Source organism: Argiope bruennichi, chromosome 4 (assembly GCF_947563725.1).
Source record: "Argiope bruennichi chromosome 4, qqArgBrue1.1, whole genome shotgun sequence".
NCBI lineage: Eukaryota > Metazoa > Arthropoda > Arachnida > Araneae > Araneidae > Argiope > Argiope bruennichi.
The window spans coordinates 19,743,603-19,763,972 of NC_079154.1; the positions used below are offsets into that span (position 1 = coordinate 19,743,603).

Below are 20,370 nucleotides of genomic sequence, written 5' to 3' on the forward strand. Positions count from 1 at the left end.
TCAAAAGCATATAAAAGCGATAACTCAACAAATGACTTAAAAACATCAAATTTGGCATAGGGTTTTGTGACTGAAAAAGTAGTTTTGTGTCAAATTTCTGTTTCAATTGATTCGGAAAAACACGTCTAAAACAGAAATTCGAAATTCTATTAACCGCACGCCAGGGATTAATTCCAAATAAGTGTTTGTTCGACATTCCCTAATAATTTGTACACTGAATTTTGGAATACTTCTGTATTGTTAAATTTCTCATTGCAGATCGTAACTCTTCTTTACAAGTTGCCTGACTGCAGCATTTTAATGTGTTAATAGCAGAACCAGTATTAATAATTGTAATGGAGTTGTATATAAACAATATATAAAAATAGAAAAATGAATGTTGTTGTTTTTGAAAATCAACCAAAACAATCCCTTTTAAAATGTATTCAGAAGTACTTAAACAAGAAATACAAAATTAGGAAGAAAAGACCGGTTATATCTTGATTTCCACGGCGACAGCTATTAAAACGACGCCAAGTTAGAATTACTGCATTTAGTTTGTGGACTTTTGTTTTTTCTTTAAGCATGATTTGGCAGTTTATTGCGGTGTAAATTTGGCACCGTGGAAATCAAGATGTGCCAAAGAATGTTCTTGATTACTTTTCTTAAAGGTTTGATAATTTTTGAAAAAAAGCTGAAATTATAAATGTTATTCACATGCGATAACAGCAATTTCTGTTCATTTTGATTTTAATAATTCTTTCCCATTCATTACCTGATTGGGTACTTTTCCGTTTCCAAAAGTCATTGGCGACAGTTAAATTATTTGCGCCAAATCGCCAACAGTTTTTTTACGGCCCTTAGAAATGGAGAAGTACCATTATATTGCAAGTGCCTGTTGGTGACAGTTAAATTAATTCACTAAATCGGCTGAAAAAAATCGTAAAAAAATTACCAACAGTTTGGCGATTTTTTTACAGCCCTAAGAAACAGAAAAGTACCTCTGATTGTTTATAATATTTGAGTGTTTATTTTTAATGTAATTTTATAAGGCAATATGTTTTGGTAGGTGATTTTAACTGTGGTTTCTCTTTAGGAAAGAGATAATATTATGGATGCCCTGAAAAAAATCATGGTATTTTGAGGTTATATTTTATTTCAGAGAATGCACGATGTTTCTATCTCCAACATTTCTGCTTTCAATATATTCAAACTAAAAAGTTTTCGTGAAGCTGTTTGTTTATCTTTCCTCCCCAAATGCTTGTACGATTTAAATTACTACCACAGCGTCATTTAGTGTGGCAATAAAAATATGCATCTCATACCAAGGTTTTATGAAGCCTGTATGACGTAAACCCAGCAGAAGCTATCATGCCTTGGCGTGACTTTGAGCTTGAGTAGTTTACTGTGTTGGTTCAGAAATTCGTAAACTCATCTCTGCAGGAATGACAAAGGACAACAAACACTGTGTGCTGGAAGGTCAGTTGAGAATTGCGCACAGGAGAACAACACCTGAATGCCGTACTAGTGTTGAATCAGCGGCAAAAATGTGGGGCAATATCACGATCTTGGGCGACAGTGTGTCGTCTCAGGGCGGAAAAGAAGAACGAGCCATTTGAAGGCAAATTACTCCATTATCTTTCGCAAGTGAGCTGAATTATATTTACAGTCTATTTTAAGAAATGTGTTTAGCTATTCCGCCATCAGATGTCTTTCGAGCAGATAAGAAGTATAACTTTAGTGTTTGTCTTTAAATAAGAAAAGAAAAAAAATCTTGCATTACATTTTGCCCAAAATTCTCACTAAGGCGTATTTATAGAGGATACCTTTTTATAACTTTTTTTCATATACAACATTTTGCGTTCATTCATTTACAATTTAAATTTATACATACGCTGCTGTGTCAAGCTGTTCTGTAACATCATCCATATAATTCAAGTTATGAATTCTGATATGAATGTGTTTTACTCTTTTTCCTATAGTGTGAACTCTTATATTTATAAATACTATTTTTAAGTATTTATAAATATGGACGTTTTAAGTTAATAATACAAGATTAAAATAATTATGTAGTTTTATAAACAATTGTTTTAATCGTTCATGTTTGTAACATTATTTATTTAACTATAAATATTTTTATTTTAGGATTGATTTCCACCTTTTTGTATTGCAATGGATAATACATCGATCTCACCGGTACTTTCTGATCAGTGTTTTTGCTGCAAACATCTTGCCAAAATCATTCATTAGTTTGGGGGCTACATCAATCATTCGTTAGTTGGGCAAATAACTTCATTTTCAAGACACGAATTTCGAACACTTGACAATATTTATAAAAAAAAAATAAAGTTGTTTTTCTATAAATTTATTTCTTTATAAGCTTAATTAATATTTATTCACAGTCAAGCTTAATTTTGTCCAATTCTCTCTATTTTTTTAAATTCTCACGAAAATATTATTTCCCTGCATACCATATATCATTATATAAAAAAAGGTATCAACTGTATTTCCTTACGTTAACAAATTATGAAAACTTCATCGGTAATTTATTTAATAGCATTTAAAACTTTAGAAAATAAATTTAATTTGAAGAATTTAAAAATCTATATTTTTTTTATTGTCACCCTAATAGCAAAATAAAAATTGGGCCAAACAATTCCAATTAAATTATTACTTATTAAATTATTATTATTACTCTTTTATTAAAATTGTTCTAATAAAAGACATCATATTTTATGTCACAAGCATTGTGATAAAGCCATATTTTGATCTTCGCTTGATACCTTTGACTTTAGTTTTGAGGCAGCATAATCTTTCGCGCCACAAAGAACTCAACTCTTAGTTCAAATTTAAGATTTAAACAATTATAATACCACTTTTAAAGCTTAACATAAGAATAAATGTCCATTTTATCTTTATCTTTTAAATGCCAATAGTTTCAAACCGAAAAGAAAAATGCCATGCTTCATGCAATGCTTCCTTAATTTCAGAAAAATCGTGCTTAGATATAAAATGAGCAGTGGCGGATTTCCGACTCAGTAGACCTATGGCCAATGGGTTAAGGGGTAGTCGCTGGCAGGTGTTTCAAAAAGACGTTATTAGACTATTTGCCTAGTAAATAAATATACAAAAATAAAAAATCCGATGACTGTGAAAATATTATGATAGTATTTACAATTTGTTAAGTATAAGTAATCAGGTTCCTCCATTCACTTAGTTATTTGTTTTTATAAAGATTGAGAATCTGTTTAAATATATTTATAATTATAATTTAAATCTATTTGCTGTGGTAAAGACGAATACTACACAATCATGAGAACATAATAATCGTAATAAGTTTTCACGAAGTTACCTGGAAAAAAAATCCATCTAGCATAAATAATTAATATGTTATTTAAGTTTAAAATGTGAAACTAAATCAGTAATTTTATTTAAAAAGGATGAGGGATTGGGGGGGGGGGTTCATAATGTGTTCCAATTAGGCTTGCAATAGTCTTAATCCGCCACTGAAAATATGAAAGAGAGAAAGAGACATTAACCACAGAGACCCAGCTTTGTGAGGTGGCCATGGCTTACCTCGAACTTTAGAAGCCAATCCACCATTCTTCAAAGATTCGACACTTAGGGTATTTCCCGAATACTTCGCACAGATGTAGGAGTCAGGCATGGCGTCGAGTTCCCCTATGTTCTCTTTGTTTTGAAATCGGTTTTTCAGTGACTGCTGTCGCTTTGGCAAAGAATCGTTCCTGGTCCTTCTCTCCCAGGTCTGAATTAGAACTGCACTTCGGCCCACGTCTGACTTTTTGCGCTTTAGTTTCGCTTCTATGCTGAATTGCTGTGCGTCGGCCACTAGTTTCGATTCGGAGGATGTTCGAGGTAAGCTTGACTCTGAAGGTAGAGGAAAGAACAAAGAAGAGAATTACAAAGCTGATTTTATTTTATTTTTCGCGTGAGATATTCTTTTTATCGTTAGATTAGTGCTTGCGAATCCGAGGGTGCAAATACGTGGAAAGAAAGGTAGAGAAATTAGGCTAAATCAATCGTTGATATCGCAGTAAGCTAAAATACATTTTGTGTAGTTCAAAATGTAAAACCCTGTAATTAAAGTATATATATAGGGTGAGGAGTAAACTCTTTTAAAACCTGTACATTTTAAATGGTATCTACACTTTAAATGTAGTCAGAGTAAAATGTAAATGCTAAATTTATTAAAACGTATTACAACGCTCTTAGCGGAGAAATATAGGTTACAAAAAATAAAAACCTAAAGTAATTTAGGCGTATGTACGGTATACCATAAAAAAATGAACAGGAAAAAGTTTCCTGGAGTAATTTGTAAAATTGGCGGAGGTATTTGCGATTAAAATCAAACTGTCCGTGCCTTGAAATAGGGTTCATCCAAAAATTGAGAAATACATTCTCCGGTATTCTCTTCATCCCTTGAGTGGGTGTAATCAGATTTTTTTTATTATTAATTTTTCTTTTTCTTTGCTTAAATTTTATTTCGCCATTGCTTAGCTCGGAAAACCTATATGATACCCCTTTATACACTTTACCAATCGCCTTTATATACTTTACCATTACTAGGGACTTTATCACTCACCCCGTATATTAGATTGTCTCAGAATTTGTACGCGTCAGCTTAACGTATGGAGCTTTATTTCCAGTTGTTTTATATGATGTGCATTTATCAATTATGATATTATGCAATTTTCCTGGTTTTGATGGTAGATACAAACTGATAATAAAAGTGATTTAGAGTAATAGTCTACAATCAAAGTTATTGAAACATTCGAATAAAAATATTTTGCAACTCTATGTTAACAGCAATGGCGTAACAAAGGAAGTAGCGCCCACATGATAACATGATGTTCGCTCTCTGCCAGAATTAGTTATATAGCATGTGTAGATGGTCCCCGGGTGAAATGTTTTGACTTTTGATCATATTTGGCTTTAAAAAATGTATAAACGCACTAATATTTTGTCTCCATGGCGTCCAGTACTACTAAACTCTTCTTACCCTACTGGTTGCGACGTCACTAATAATAATTTCGTGATATAAGAAAATATTTAATTATAAAATTTTAAATCGTTTCGAATCAAATCGATTACTTTTACTCTAAAACTTATATTTTGTATGACACGAAATTTACAATTCCGGAACTTTAATACATATAGCGTAACAATATAGAATTGCATACTTTCGAACTCTTATTTTCTACGTTTTTATGTGCCATTTAATAGCATGGTTTTTAGGCGGCACTCTTCGTTTTGATGGTAAGTACAAACTGATAATGAATAAAATTATTTAGACTTATAACCTACAATCAAAATTATACAAACATGCGAATAAAAACATTTTGTAACTCTGTATAAAGTAATAAGCAATTCCTTAATACGAAAAAATAAATTTATGTTTCGAAATCTTCAAACATTTCAAATCTAATCGATCTGAAGAATGATATTTTTGAAAATACTATGAACTTCCTACGAGGATTCTGTTTTGAACTACATTTCATTAAAAAGTTCAGTTATTTTTGAAACTATAGTTTGTGCCGATTCCATCATTTCGCTGTAGGGACAATGAAAGAAGTGTTTTATTTCTATATTTTGATAGAAGAATTACGCAGTAGCAACTCAGTTTTATAGAGCAGCGTGAATTCCTTCGGTTCATTCCCAGATTATTTTTAGCGTCCAGGAAAGTTAATTGCTGCCATTAAACTACTTCAAATTTGACCAGTTATGAGCTTTTTCTTTCCTTTTTTGAAAAGAAAGATGATTGATGGCACGTATCTACAAGATATACCTTTTTTTTTTTTTTTTTTTTTTTACATTTCCTAAAAATGCCTATTCGAATGTCTTTTTTTATATTAACTACATTTACATTTTTGCGCACTATTTCATAAATAAAGAGATAAAAAGTATCATAAAAATATTAGGAAAATTATGAGTCATTAATCATTCAATTGCAAATTTTCTCATAAATTTAATAGAATGAAATTTAAGAAAACGGCTCCTTTAAGGAAAAGCATTTTTGAATATCATGAAAATCTATTCTATTCAGGACATGATAACCTTACAGCGTCATACAACGTCCCTATTCAATAAAAATCTGCGTTCGTCATTTTTTAAAAATAAGCATAAAATATCTTATTGTCATATTATCTTAAACCAATTCTTATGATATTCTATATTTAATTATTTTTAAATCGACATAAAATAATTACTAACTAATCGAACGTAGATAATTCGTGCAAATTTAGTGAAAAGTAATTCAAAGTAATCTTAATGCAGACGTAGGATCATCTTTTGAGCATTTTGAAATATTATTGCCGTAATTTTTTTTCTCGAGTCTTATCTCTTTCTCCTCCCCCCAACAAAAAAAAAAAAAAAAAAAACCTTTTTGGTGGGGGGGATAGCTAATAACTTTGATTGGACATCTCTTGCATCAATTTTTACTGATATTGAATCAAAATACGATTGAACCTTTTCTTAAAAAGCCATTATTCCATCTCATGAGCAATCTTTAAAACATTTAAAAATAAACATTTTCTTTATAAAAGCAAATTTGAAGAATGCTTACCAATCCTTGGTAGAGGCTTGAAATTTTGCGGACTCGATCGTTCTTTGTGGACACTGCCGTTCACAAGTGGTTTCTTACTGCAAGCAGTAGGAGTCGGAGTGGACGATCGCGGGGCTGGACTGGGTGTTCGTGGAGCTGAGTACGATGTTTGTAGAATTAAAGTGGGTGTTCGTAGAGCTGAATTCGGCGTTCGTGGAGTTGAATCTGGAGTTCGTGCAACTGAATTCGGTGTTCGTGGAGTTGAATCTGGAGTTCGTGCAGTTGAATTTGGCGTTTGTGGTGCTGAATTTGGTGTCTGTGGCGTTGAATTGGGCGATTCTGGAGCAGAATAGGACGACGAAAGTAGTAATTTCAAGTTAGAACGAGATGGTCTTCGGCGACGACCCAAAGATCCTTTGTTAACGAGTTCCAATTTGTTTTTTTGGAAACTGTTGTCCAGTGGAGCCTGAAAATCATCTTACCTTCAGTTAAACATCTCTGAAAATCAAAGCCCTTAGAGGCATTTACTCTACATTAAATTCATCAGTTTGTATTAACTCATGATATCCAAAAACATTTTGTAATTGATTATACTTCCATTCTATAGCATGATTCAATGAAATCTTTACTCTGATTATGTAATCAAAAATTAATAGAAAATCTGATAACAAAATACTACCGTTTACTTCAAGTCATTCGACTGAAAAAAAATCCTTCCTAATAAATTAATTTGAAAAAAAAAAAAGAAGTAACAGCAGAAAAGAGTGAAAGGAAAATAATTTTTAAGGAAAAATGAAGTAAAAGAAGTAGTAAATTAAATAATAACTTCAAATGAATTCATTGTAAATCATTAATATGATATCACATATTATTGCAGAAATTCACATGATTTAAAGAATGTAAAATGTTTCATGTTCTGCTTTTAAATTATTTAGCTATATTTCATATGTATATTATTTCTTATGAACATATTAATAATTGGTATAATTTTGAAAAATTAATGTGTAAAAATCAATAACTTATTAATTTATCTTTTATTTAAACATAAAATTTTAAATTATGTTTAAAAAAATAACTTCTTTTAAACGAAATGCTCTCGGAATATGCAATATATGTAAGCATTCACAAAAAAGAAAGAATATTCCACAATTATGACTTATTTGCTTCATGTACATTAAAAATAGTTTATTTATAAATGAATTATATTTTTCTTAATTAATTTCCATGACAATTTCCCATTTTTAGTAGCTTACTAAGGGAAGGATTCATTGTACTTTCAAAGTAAATTCAAAGGTTTCTGTCATTTTTTTAAACGCATGATGATAATAAAAAGTTGCACTAAATTTGTGTTTAGAATTCATGTTCTGATATTTAATTTAAAATTATTTATACCAGAAATCAAAAAAGGATTATAATACGAAGCTGTATTGATTTAGAAATATCTAAATATAAATTCCAATTCTGGCTGATTTTCAAACTATTATTATAATTACACTCTTTTTTTAATAGTTTTGATTATATTAAATAATAACACGAAATATTAAATATATTACACTCTTTTCATTAATATCGTTTGCATTTTTATTACGTAAACTTAAAATCGTTTGCAGAACTCTTAATATACAACACAACTTTTTAAATATTATACAACTATTATAAATATTATACAACTAATATACAACACAACTTTTTAAATACATAAATTCAGTTATCGAACCACAAATTTAACTTAAAGATTCAAATGGAATTTTTTTCAATTTAAAGCTTTATTTACTATACATTCCGAAAAAGAATATATATTTTATTGAAATATCAAACTTACCCCGCATGCGATGAGATCCATCATTCTCTACCAGCTCCTGAAATGAGAAGAAACATGAATACAGACGCTTGCAGCGTAGCGAAAAACAAAAGACTAAGCAACAAAAAATCATCTTCAAACAACTACTTAATAAATATTTCATTCTATTGTAAAAGATGTCATTTTAATGCAAAAAGATGACAGGTAGGGAAAAACATTTTGATATAAAATTATTCGCATTAAGAAATGAAATTTTATTTTCTCTCTGAGAATTCACGTAATTCGAATTAAATCTAGAGAACTATTATAAAATGTTATAAAAAAGCAATTAATTCTAGTCTGGATATTAAATTATTTAAGTAATAATTTTATCGTATATTTTTGAAAGAAGGAAAATGAATTCCTTTATTTTTACTTGTCTAGTTCGAACAGCTGACGAATGTTCTTAAAGAACATGAATGATAAAAAGAAACAATTGCGACCAAAATGTGATAAATATGTAACGAACATTGTGCGAGAATGAATCATGGCTTGTACATAATGTACAAGTGTATTCTTCAATATTTTTCATAGCAGGTCTTGCAAATAACGTCATTATCTTGTTGTGAGCCGTGTGAGTGTCAAATGCACTGTGAGCATATGCATATCGGTCACTGGTGCTTTGGAAATTGATCAGCGTTTTAAAAATATATCTAACTGAAATTGAAATTTTCTGCAGAAGGTGAGAGAGATTTTTACTTTATTTCATAAACTTAGTTCAGTTTATGGTGTTTTTATTTTTGACGAGAATTATTTTATGTTTTGAATCCATTTATAATAGCAAATATTACCAGAATGATAGAATCTTTTTGTTTAAAAAGTGGAGTGGAGAAAAACAGTTTGAAACTATGAGTTTCTTTTATTTTATAGAACTCGAATGATATATAAATTCATAAATAAAAATAAATGTAATGCAACAGTAAATTTCATTCAAATTTACATTCTTTGTGAATATTGGAGCATTATTATTCTTTCGAATACGAGGTATAGAGAAAGTATTGAAATCGTCAAAAAATTCGAACTGAACTCGAGATTTTAACGAATCTTCACTTTTCAGACCTCCCTAAATTTGAAAGACACATTTTTGGCATTATGTCTGTAACAAATATAACTCAATATGCTTTGCCCTAGATGGTTGAAATTTAGTGCAAGGTCTTTACACCAAATTTGAATATTTCTATCAAATTTTGAGAAAAATCCCGTTCAGAAAAAGTCTGTCTGTCCAGCTACTTGAAGTTGACCCAATAACTACAAAACAAAGAGAGCTAGATGGGTTCTGCGCTGTCAGAAACATGCAAATCCGATAACTCAAAATCTCACCGACTTAAATATATCAAATTTGATATGAGATTTTTTGATTACAAGTGCAGTTTCGTATCAAATTTTTATTTCATCTGGTTGGGAAAAACGCATCTAAAACACACATTCGATTGTTGGATGTTATTAACTGCATGCAAAGGACTAATCGCCAAGGATCGCATGATATATTCAGTAAAAATATTAAATTCACGCCAAAAGTTAATATTTCGTAACTATTGAGGGCCGAAGCCATGCAAGACATTATCTGGGATAGTACCTTTATTTGAGAATATACTAGAGTTCTGGAAAGAACACTCATACAGGTTATTATTTTCTTTTGATTCCAGTTTTTAACTATTTGAATCTTATAGAAAATCATATTAAAGCATTCGTTACTTGATTTCATTTTAATATTTTTGATTTCTTTAACTCCATATAATTTTAATTGAACTGATCCTTATTTTTTTTATTTTTTTTACTATGAATATAAAAGAATCTTAAAATTCAAGTAATTATTTGTTTCCTTAAAAAAATTGCTTTTACACTAAATATTTCATCCAAAAATCATTAGTTTTTTTTTGTTTGTTTTTTTGCATTTGCATTTGCATTTGTAGGTAAAAAATTTTTAGAAGCTTATTAAAAATAAATAACTCTCAGTGAATAATTGTTAATTCTAAATACTTTTCTGAAGATTTTGTTCCAATTATTTTAAGCTGAGATTTTCGTACATACATTTTGTAATTTTCAAATCGTACCACTGTCGAATGGGGAAACAAATATTCTATACTATATTCTATACTAATATAATTAATTCTGTATATTCTATACTAATATTCTATATTATATTCTATACTAATATAATTAATTCTGTATATTCTATGCTAATATAATTAATTCTGTATATTCTATACTAATATTCTATACTATATTCTATACTAATATAATTAATTCTGTATATTCTATACTAATATAATTAATTCTGTATATTCTATACTATATTCTATACTAATATAATTAATTCTGTATATTCTATACTAATATTCTATACTATATTCTATACTAATATAATTAATTCTGTATATTCTATGCTAATGGTTCCCAAAGAGTGAACTTCGACGTCCTGTTGCTTCTTGATTTCATTACAGAGACGTAGAGGTATATTATATAATGCTCATAATTTTATTTACATTTTAAATTTATATAACCATCTTCAGCTATCAGCAGTTCATACACAATTAACATAAATACAGCTTGCACGAGAAATAAATGAAATTATAGTAATCGAAATTTAAATATTAAATTCCTCAGAAAAATATTAAAATAATGTATTCACATCAACAATATGCAAGTATACAGTATTTCAAAAATAGATGTGCATCAAAATGATAATGACAAAAATTCGATTATAAAATTTAACTATACATTAAATAAATTCAATAAAAATATTCAAAAAAGCTACTGTATCTATCTACTACTGTACTGATGAAGATGGCATTCGTCTCATTTTTAAAATACACAGCAAAATAGCAGTTTACAAAATAGTGTCTCAATATAGCATAGCATTCAAATCAATAGCTATCAAGTCTCAATACACAAATGCCACTTTTTTTGTACCATTAAAGGTCTGGAAGATGATGGTACTTTTAATTCCTTTGCCATAATTTACGAGAAGCCCGGTTCTTCTCTTGGTCGCACCATTTATAAACAGCTACAAGCCCATGGCGACCCATATTCAACGAATATATTTATTATATTTAATATCAGATAAACCATTTAAATATAACTTCATGTCCATGCTTCCTAAGAATAGTCAGGTATTAAAGCCTTGTTATTTTAATTGTCTTACTTAAGTTCTGATTATTGCGTATAATAAACCTTCTAATGGAGGTCAATTTCATAACCTGGTAGCGCTATTAAAAGCGCAGCTGTCCGCGCTTGAAGTTACAATACTTAGATACTTAGAAGATAAATGAAACGAATATTTACGTTTTTAATAGCGTTATAGTGTCGTGGAACTGATTACCTTTGGGAATATTCATGTACATGCGTCATAGACACATATGTAAGACAATAAAAATAACAATATTTTAGTTTCTGGCAATTTGGTGGAATTATGAACAAGTTATAGAAGTTATATCTAAGCAATTTACTTGAAATGAAGTATAAACAACTGGAACAGTAGGTCGTCTATAGTCGGAACAGTAGCAACTATAATTAAATGCATCGATAATCTAATATGTAGATCTACATCTTATCCATCTAGCTCCTGGCGCTTTGTTGTTATAGCGCTCATTTGTTTATAAACAGATAAATTTCCTATGAACTGATGACATCTAAAATTTGATAAAAGTCTACAAATTTGGTTTGATCAATTTTATCCGTCTAGATAGAAGCGTTTTTGTGGTATCGTGTTCACAGACTAATAAAAGAGCGATAGGCAGACAAGCATAATTCCAAAAAAGTGTCTGTGGGGGCGGGGGATGAGGGTTGGACGCGAGAAGGTTTGAAACATAAGATTTTGCAGAATCTAAAATTTGATTTTTTTTTTTTTTTTTTTTTGATAATTACTAAATTTTTTCTTTGTATACTTTATATACCAGAAAAATTACTCTGGATTCTGTATGAAATGCAGAATTTAAATATTTGCAACATTGCTACATAACACATAATACTCCTTTTAGCTAAGACAAACACAGGTGTGTCTGTGTTTGGATTTTGGTCTGCGAGATTTCCTATTTAGAGGAAGAATTTAAGTGCAATTTATGATCCAGTTTAAACATGCTTCACCTAAATAGGATGATATTGCACTGCCAAGTAAAAATAAATTCTAAATCACTAAATATATTTATAAAGTATTATAAGTGTATTTAGTGATTGAGAATGGATAATAATCCAATTCTTCAGTTGAAGTATTGTTGTGATTTTACCTGAATGATTTTAAATGTTTGTTCTTATTTTAATTCATATGTTTTTTACCGAATCTATTTAGAAACTGATATATTAATAATCGGTGTGAATTTCTTAAACATAAAAATGAGATTTGTAATGTTATAAAAAAAAATGCTGGTTTTGCATTTTTTGGATTGAGTATTGTAATATCATATTTGTTTAATTTCTGCTCTGCATTTATAATTTTTGATTATTACGCAGGTCATTGCTATTACATTGGGCAAAATGGATTGGTATTCGATATACCGCAATAAACCAATTTTTTAAAAAGAATTTGGGGTTAGCAAACGCAAAGGATGACCACTACAATGAACACTTTAACAATGAATCATTGGAACCCATATGAAATTATTTTTACTGACATGCTTTGCTCGCTTTAAAAAAGTACTTCTCGTTCAAGGAAACAGAGTAAAAGGTTTGTGTGCTAGAATTTAAAGGTACGCTCTAAAGAATGGTGTTAAAAACAATAGTTCAAATCTTACATTGAAAATAATTTAGAAGTTTTCAATTGGCAACACTTAATAAAAAGCATCTAGAGTATCATAAAGCGAAAAACACTTCTGTGCAGACAATCAACAAGTCCTTACAAATAAAAAAAAAGTACAACATTTTACTGTGCTTCATAAATTCTCATCTCTATTAAAACTGGCAAGGTTGGTTGGCTAAATTATAATTGAATTGTAATTCACTAACAGTTCATCTCTTGTAGTGGTTGCCGTTTGACTTTCAGATCTCATATCTGATTACAACCAAGGGTAATGATCTCTCCTAAACTTTCTCCCATAATCGCAAAAAAAGATATTATTTTTCTTCCTACTTGAAAATTGAGAGCTTTGAGTGAAGTCGTGAATGCCACGAATACCGATATTTTTACTTACAGAATGCCGCGCATGAGTGCTTTGTATTTCGCAGTGTAGTAAAGAAACTGGGTATGCCTATTTGACGGTTTTTCTTTATATGGTTATACAGATGGTTGTCCTTTATATAGTGTCACAGTTACGATAGATTAATCTTTAGCATGGATTTAAGATTTGTACAGAATTTGTCGAGTGATTTTTCCACGCTTAATCTCTGACATGCGGTTAATAGTATCCGAAAATCGAATTTTTTTTCTCCCTTTTGAAACCAATTTTGGCACAGACCTACTACTGCAATCGTAAGATGAAATGCCAAATTTCATTTCTCTCATTGCGTTTCTTAATTATCGAGTTTACATGCATGCATCTGCACGGATTTACAAAAAGTCAAAATGTGTCAAAATTTGTACTGTATATTACAAAATATACAGTTATACATTTGAAATGCTATAACTGTATATTTAGTATTGTCCATCAATTCTTTAAGTTTTGAAATCATCGTACTCATTTATACCAAACATACAAACTTCCATTTAGTAAATTTCATTCAAATTAGTTAGAAATCTAGAATTTTGGTGCAATGATGTAATACAAATTTCATCCATTTAGCTCAAAAAATTTTTGAGTTTCCATGCACGTAGAGAGGCGGACATAATTTCTAAAAATGTGTCTTTTCAGACAAAGAGAGGTTTGAAATGTAAATATTCCTCAAGATGCAGAGTTCGAATTATTTTAATGATTACAATGTCTTTTCCTAATGTACGTCGTATACGAGAAAATAAAAATACTTATTTCTGCATGCCTGATCCTATATTCAAAGCATATCCCATACATTTATAAATACCCTGCGTAATTAATTTATAATCTAAGAAGTAATTTATAGGAAATATTTGAAAAATTAAAAGGAGAATGTATTGAGAAAATGAATGGAAAAAAATTGTATTTTTTATTTCATTGAATATAATTGTTGTTATTTCCTTAATAATAGCCCTAGACTGTCAAAAGCAAATGCTTATATGAATAAAACTTATATGGCTGACTGAATAAAAAAACAAATATTTCTCTTAAAGTAACAGTTTAGCAAAAGATCAGAAAGATTTTTCTCTTCTTTTAAGTAATTATAAACTAGAATTGAAACCCCTGGAAGGGCACCTCGAAATGAGGATGAGATGCTTCCGGTATGGTGATTGGATTTCGCCACCCTGGAGGGTACACAAAAAGGTGGGGGATCTCCCTCCTCCCATCGATGACGATACGTACTTCCTTCGGGAAGGGTTGTGCCGTGGCCGGTGTTGGCCCTTTTGATTCAACCACAGTTCCTGCCAGTGTTGCTGTTGCGGCGGTTCGGTCATTAAATTTTTTTTTTTATCCATGTGCCGTCGGACGGGTTGGTGAGTCAGTGATATGACTAAACTAGAGTTGCAAATATCTTTGACCACCCCTGAGCTTAGTATTGTATCCTTTTTAGTTAGTTGTCGATCAACTCATTACATATAGGATGACTAAAATATATTTAAAATTAAAACTATCTGTTGATGATACGAATAATTCTCCAAGACGTGAAAAATTATTTAATATTACCACAGCTGTAACAGATGGTGTGCTGAGTTGAGAATTCAAATAGTAAAGCATTTATACTGCCCATAAAGAAACAAATCATCTGTTGTATATTAATTTTTACTTTCCCGTATGCAAAAAGAAAGTGCTGCAATCATCAAAGGAAAAATAAATTCAGTATTGAGATTTTGACCAAGTTTGATACTTCAGACCTCATGAATCTGAAATACATATTTTTAGAATTATGACTCGGTACAAAAACACTTTGATCTAAACGGATGAAATTTCGTCTGTGGTCCTAACACCAAATATGTAGATTTCTATAAAATTTTGAACAAAAATCCATTGAAAGAAAACTAGTCTGTTTGGTTGTCCGAGTGAAATGAACAGAATAATAGCAAAACGCAAAGAGTGATTATCTATAAAATAAATTTGACAGTTTTAGTATCTTAAATATAGATAACGTAACATTTTGAACCAAATCAATCTGCCGTTCTGTACGTAGTATACAAATGCAATGACTCAAAACCAGAACGATTAAGATAAATCACATTTGATTTGGTAACTTGTTACTAAAATTCTAGTTTTGTGGGAAATTTTGGTTTTGATCGATATAAAATACACTCATGTGCAAGACTCTGAAAATAAAAATCCGAGTACTCATGATACTCACTCTCCTGCTCAAGGTCTCCATTTTTTATGCGGGAAAAGATGATAACACTTTTATTGGGACGTAAGTGAGAAAATTTTGGGAAAATCACTCCCACAGGGTTTTTTTTCTCTCAACTTGAAACAGAAATCGACACATGATACTGTTATCAAAGACTTTTCGTAGTTCTACTTTTCATGTACAACTACAAAAGTCCACTCCACTCAGCCCTAAGGTATTAGAGGTAATTTATATGACCAATTCATGACGATGGCATTTGGGGGGGAACTATTATTGAGGCCATAACCAGCCACGGTATAGCCCCTCCCGTAGGTAACAAGTCAATTCATTAATAGGATGCAGCCTTATCCACTCCATTTTTGTACATATCAGGAACCAACCATCATGCCGGAACCTTAACATCCTTTCTTTTGAGGTGCCCCCCAGGAAGGATTTATCATATATAAATTAAGAGGAAGAATTTATGAAATACTAATTTTTCTTGCACATAAGCATTCACAACAAAAATGACCTTCTACGAGACAAAGCAAAAGCTACAAAACAGAGAATTTCAGTTGTCCATATTTTTAATGTTGCATTATGTATTTTATTCAGATTATGTATGCATTACAAAAGTTGCTTATTATTTTGCAAGACAGATAAATAACAAACAGCCAATATATAACCCCTTTTTATGTCACTGACGCCCGCAAATTTTTAAAAAGGAAAAAAAAATGTGATAATAACTGACGGACAATACACATCCTTTTTTTTTCAAATGCCTTCTTTGTTAGCAGATATCATTTAACAATTGATGCGTCGGAACAAAAGATTTCCAGAACATCTCATTAAAAATATTCATAACTTTGGCTAAGTCGCTTCTAACACATCGTTAAGGCTATCAAGCGGAGACGTACTAGCGCCACTTTACAGAAACCCAAGAAAACCGAAACTACCGGAAAGAACGAAGAACTACAAATTAACTGAAACCAGAAAGAACGAATAAAAGAAAGTTGATGTTGCCATTTGTCTTTTTTTTTTTTTTTCGTTTTTTCTTAGAAAATAGAGAGAGAATAAAATAATAAATAAGTTAAATGAAAAGTGGTCGACATGCCATTTCATCTGACGGGCTCTAACGACGGCCGGAAGCTTATTTGTCATCTTCCGGCGTCTAAAACCACCGATGCGTGGACATCCTGGGGTTAGATCTCGTTTCGAACATCCCTTCCCCTCGACTTCCGTATCAAAACCCTTCCCCCCTGCCCCTTCAACTCATTTCCAAAAGCTGTCTTTTGTACGAGCTAGTCGCTGATTGAAAAGTCGGCGGGTACTTTTTTTCTTTTATTATTATAAGGATTTGGGTCAAATGAGTACGTGCCAAAAAAAAAAAAAAAAAAAAAAAAGACATTCATTGAACTGATCGACTTTTGTTGATTACAATTAGCTGAAGGGGAAATTTCGAAAGTGTTTTTAGTAACGACGAGTTAACGACTTTTTCATTTTGAAATATATATTTCGTTTAAAACTTTTTTCTAATACACTTTCAGTAAATAAAACCAAAACCAAAAAAGATGGTCTCCCAAAAACTTTCTCGGATGTTCTCTAATAAAAGTGAATTTTTGTTTTAGATGCATTTTTTTTCCCAAACATTTGATAGCAAAATTTCCTAAATAACTACAATTGCAGACACAAAAATCACATATCCAATTTGATATATTTAAATCTTTGCTATTTTTAGTTATTGCATTTGCATGCTTATGAAGGTACAAACCGACAAACGCTCAACCCCTTGTTGATTAGGTCAAAATGACTACATATAAATGTTAAATCTGTGCCGAATTTATTCATCTAGCTGTCCTAATTTTGGTGTTATCGTGTTAATTTATATTTAAACATCCGGACAGACAGAACTTCCCCTGAATAGATTTTGCACAAAATTTACAATGTTGGTATAAAGGCCGTATTCCAAATCTCATTCGTCTAGCTGAAAACATTTCTGAGTTATCTTTGTCACAGAGAGACAGACATTTTGTAAAAAAGTGTTTATCGAACAAAAGGAGGAGATTCCTCAAAATCTAGAGTTGCGGAGATCTCAGAATAACTTTCTTTCCACTTCGCACACGAGAAAGTAGAAATATAAAGCTTACACCTAAGTTAATAATCCAGTTAATCGTTAAACATCTGGTTATTTTTATCATTCTTTACATGCAGCGCTTGTTAATAGATTCAAATTTTAATAAATGATAAATAAATGTTAATCAATTCAATAATGATTTTAATTATTTAAAAAATATATATACTATAATTTTAATATTTTATAATTCTTAGAATCTGTAATTTTTACTGGCAAATAGACTGATAACAGTTTTGATCTTACTCCTCTGTCTATAGACCCTAGTTAGCGGTCTAGCCTGCCTGATCAGTTAATATGCATCTTTCAATAACATTTTACTAATGATTAAGGAAATTTCTATTTATATGCAATATTATAGTAATCTCTACTAATAATAAAGATGAATGTGTGTGGATTTTTATGTCTGCTGGCACTTTGTAGGATAAATTATATGATAAACAGCTACCAAATTTGACAGACATATACCTTACACGTGGAGTGATTTTTTTAATTAGTTAGAAACTAAAAAACATTTGCTATTTTTTCACGAAAATTTTGAAATTATTATCTCATAAAATTGGCTTTTACATTGTTTGAAAATCTAAAAAAATTATTTTTTTAATTATACCAATTTTACTGTCGAGCTAAGGTATCTTGATTATTGGAATTTTTTTAATACTTTCAACACTAGATAACATTTTTGTCCTAAAAATCAAATTGTTTTCATTGTCTCATCAAATATTTAATCACGTAATTTTCTTCCACTGTTAAAAGCTAAAAAAGATGGTTTTTATTTCATATCTGAGTAATTAAATTAAAGTTTAATTAAATAATTACAAATTTAAAAAGTGAAGTTATAATACCGTGAAATTAGGTGAAACGTATATTTAAGTTTTTAATAACTCTTTGATGTCTTAGAAATGATCACCATTACAAAGTTACACCCTTCAAAGTTACAAAACTCAAAAAAGACAATTAAAATAACACGGCTTAATACTTGCCAATTCGTAAAAAGCATAGACCTGAAAATATATCAAAGCGCTTTAATTACAATGAAATGTAACCAATATCCCCGGCGAACCAGCTGATAGCCAAAAGCGATTAGTTTTATATAATTTTTCTCCTGCGGCACGCTGTTGCAGCAGAAGAAATAATTTTGGAAATATCGTTTGAAATCTGAAAAAGCTATCTAATTTAATTAGGAATGATAGAAAATGTGATATTTATTGCCTTATCATCAATGAATATTGTCACGTAGATGCTATAGTATAGAACTGAATGGCGCACACACAAGAGGTACAGCTAAACCAATTTATTCACTGAACTCAGAACTGAGAATAGTGACTGGCAAATCTTCTGCTTTTATATAAGCAGAGAAAGTTCCAGAATACTCTTCTGGAGACAGTAAGAAAAGTCCAGAACACTTGTCTGGTAAACTAAAGAAACATCCAGAATCTTCTGGGACATGAAATAAAGGAAAACATAAAATCAAGGAATTAAGTATTTACATATACTATTAATCGCATTGTCTCTAGCGGGATTCGAACCCAGGTCTGTTGAACAGTGCCATGACCATTCGGCCATGGAGATTCGACTGCCTCTCTTCAATGTGGAATATATTTATTGAAATTTAACGACGCATAACGAAGAAGTACAAATAATATTTACTCTTTTTTTTACCTTATTTTTCTAGTTCTTTAGGATACACAATATTTTTTCGTTTTTTCGTATTCAGCAGAAACAAATTTCTTCGCTGTCCGATTCGTAAACATCCCACTTATAACTGACAATGTGAAAAGCATGGATTTTCTAGTTTCAATCCGCACACTTAAAGTGATTGCCTTGCCACATTGTTGATGGCCATCGAGAATTCAAGTCGAATGGGGAAGTGCAGCCCTTTGAAACCAAAAAGCATGTCCGTGGGAATAATGGGAATGCGTGGAATGAGCACATATTCATCATTCGACTTTCCGTTAAGAATAATTACTTCGATTCTTGCCGCATTTTTATCTTGGGATTCTGAAGCGCATGAATATACAATTCATAAATGATCTGCTTCATTGCTCTATTTATTGTATCTTTCGTGATTCGATTAACATTCGTTCAGAATTCTCAAGATTAATGTAAGAAAATATGATAAAATATTTTCTTTAAAAATTGATTAAACATAGAAAATATATTTATACCATAAAATCGTTAATATAGTTGAAAAGATAATTTTTTGAAAATTAAGATGGTTCAAAATTATTTTACTATAATATCTTCGGAAGTTACTACGAAAAACGCTAAAATGTTATTAAATTTTTAATTAAAATATAAAAATCGCAGGATTGATTTTCCCAAAACTTTCTCAGATATTTTCTTATAAATTTGTTAATTCAGAGAATGACTTGCATGGCATTTGCGTACAATAGCTACGACATATTAACCTCTAGCCTGAATTCAGCATTTCTACTGAATATATTGTGTCTCCTCGGCGAGTTATTTTGAGATTAATCCGTAGTTAATAGATGCGCTTAATAGATATGAAAATTCATTTTTATATAATAGATAATTATACTATGT

General features: G+C 30.4%; 1 protein-coding gene across 5 annotated transcripts in view; it reads right to left on the reverse strand.

Annotated features, from left to right (window-relative positions):
* The window catches only part of LOC129965643 (probable cyclin-dependent serine/threonine-protein kinase DDB_G0292550), a 92,727-nt gene that overhangs the window by 38,012 nt on the left and 34,345 nt on the right, over positions 1–20,370 (reverse strand). For 4 of the 5 annotated variants that reach the window (XM_056079723.1, XM_056079721.1, XM_056079722.1 and 1 more), the window contains exons 2-4: positions 8,364–8,400; positions 6,563–7,007; positions 3,556–3,867 (exon numbers count right to left, since the gene is read on the reverse strand). In XM_056079723.1, the coding sequence (XP_055935698.1) occupies positions 3,556–3,867; positions 6,563–7,007; positions 8,364–8,387 (781 nt within the window). In that variant the 5' untranslated portion in view covers positions 8,388–8,400. The remainder of the gene's footprint in view (positions 1–3,555; positions 3,868–6,562; positions 7,008–8,363; positions 8,401–20,370) is intronic. The other variant, XM_056079724.1, reaches the window with a different exon arrangement.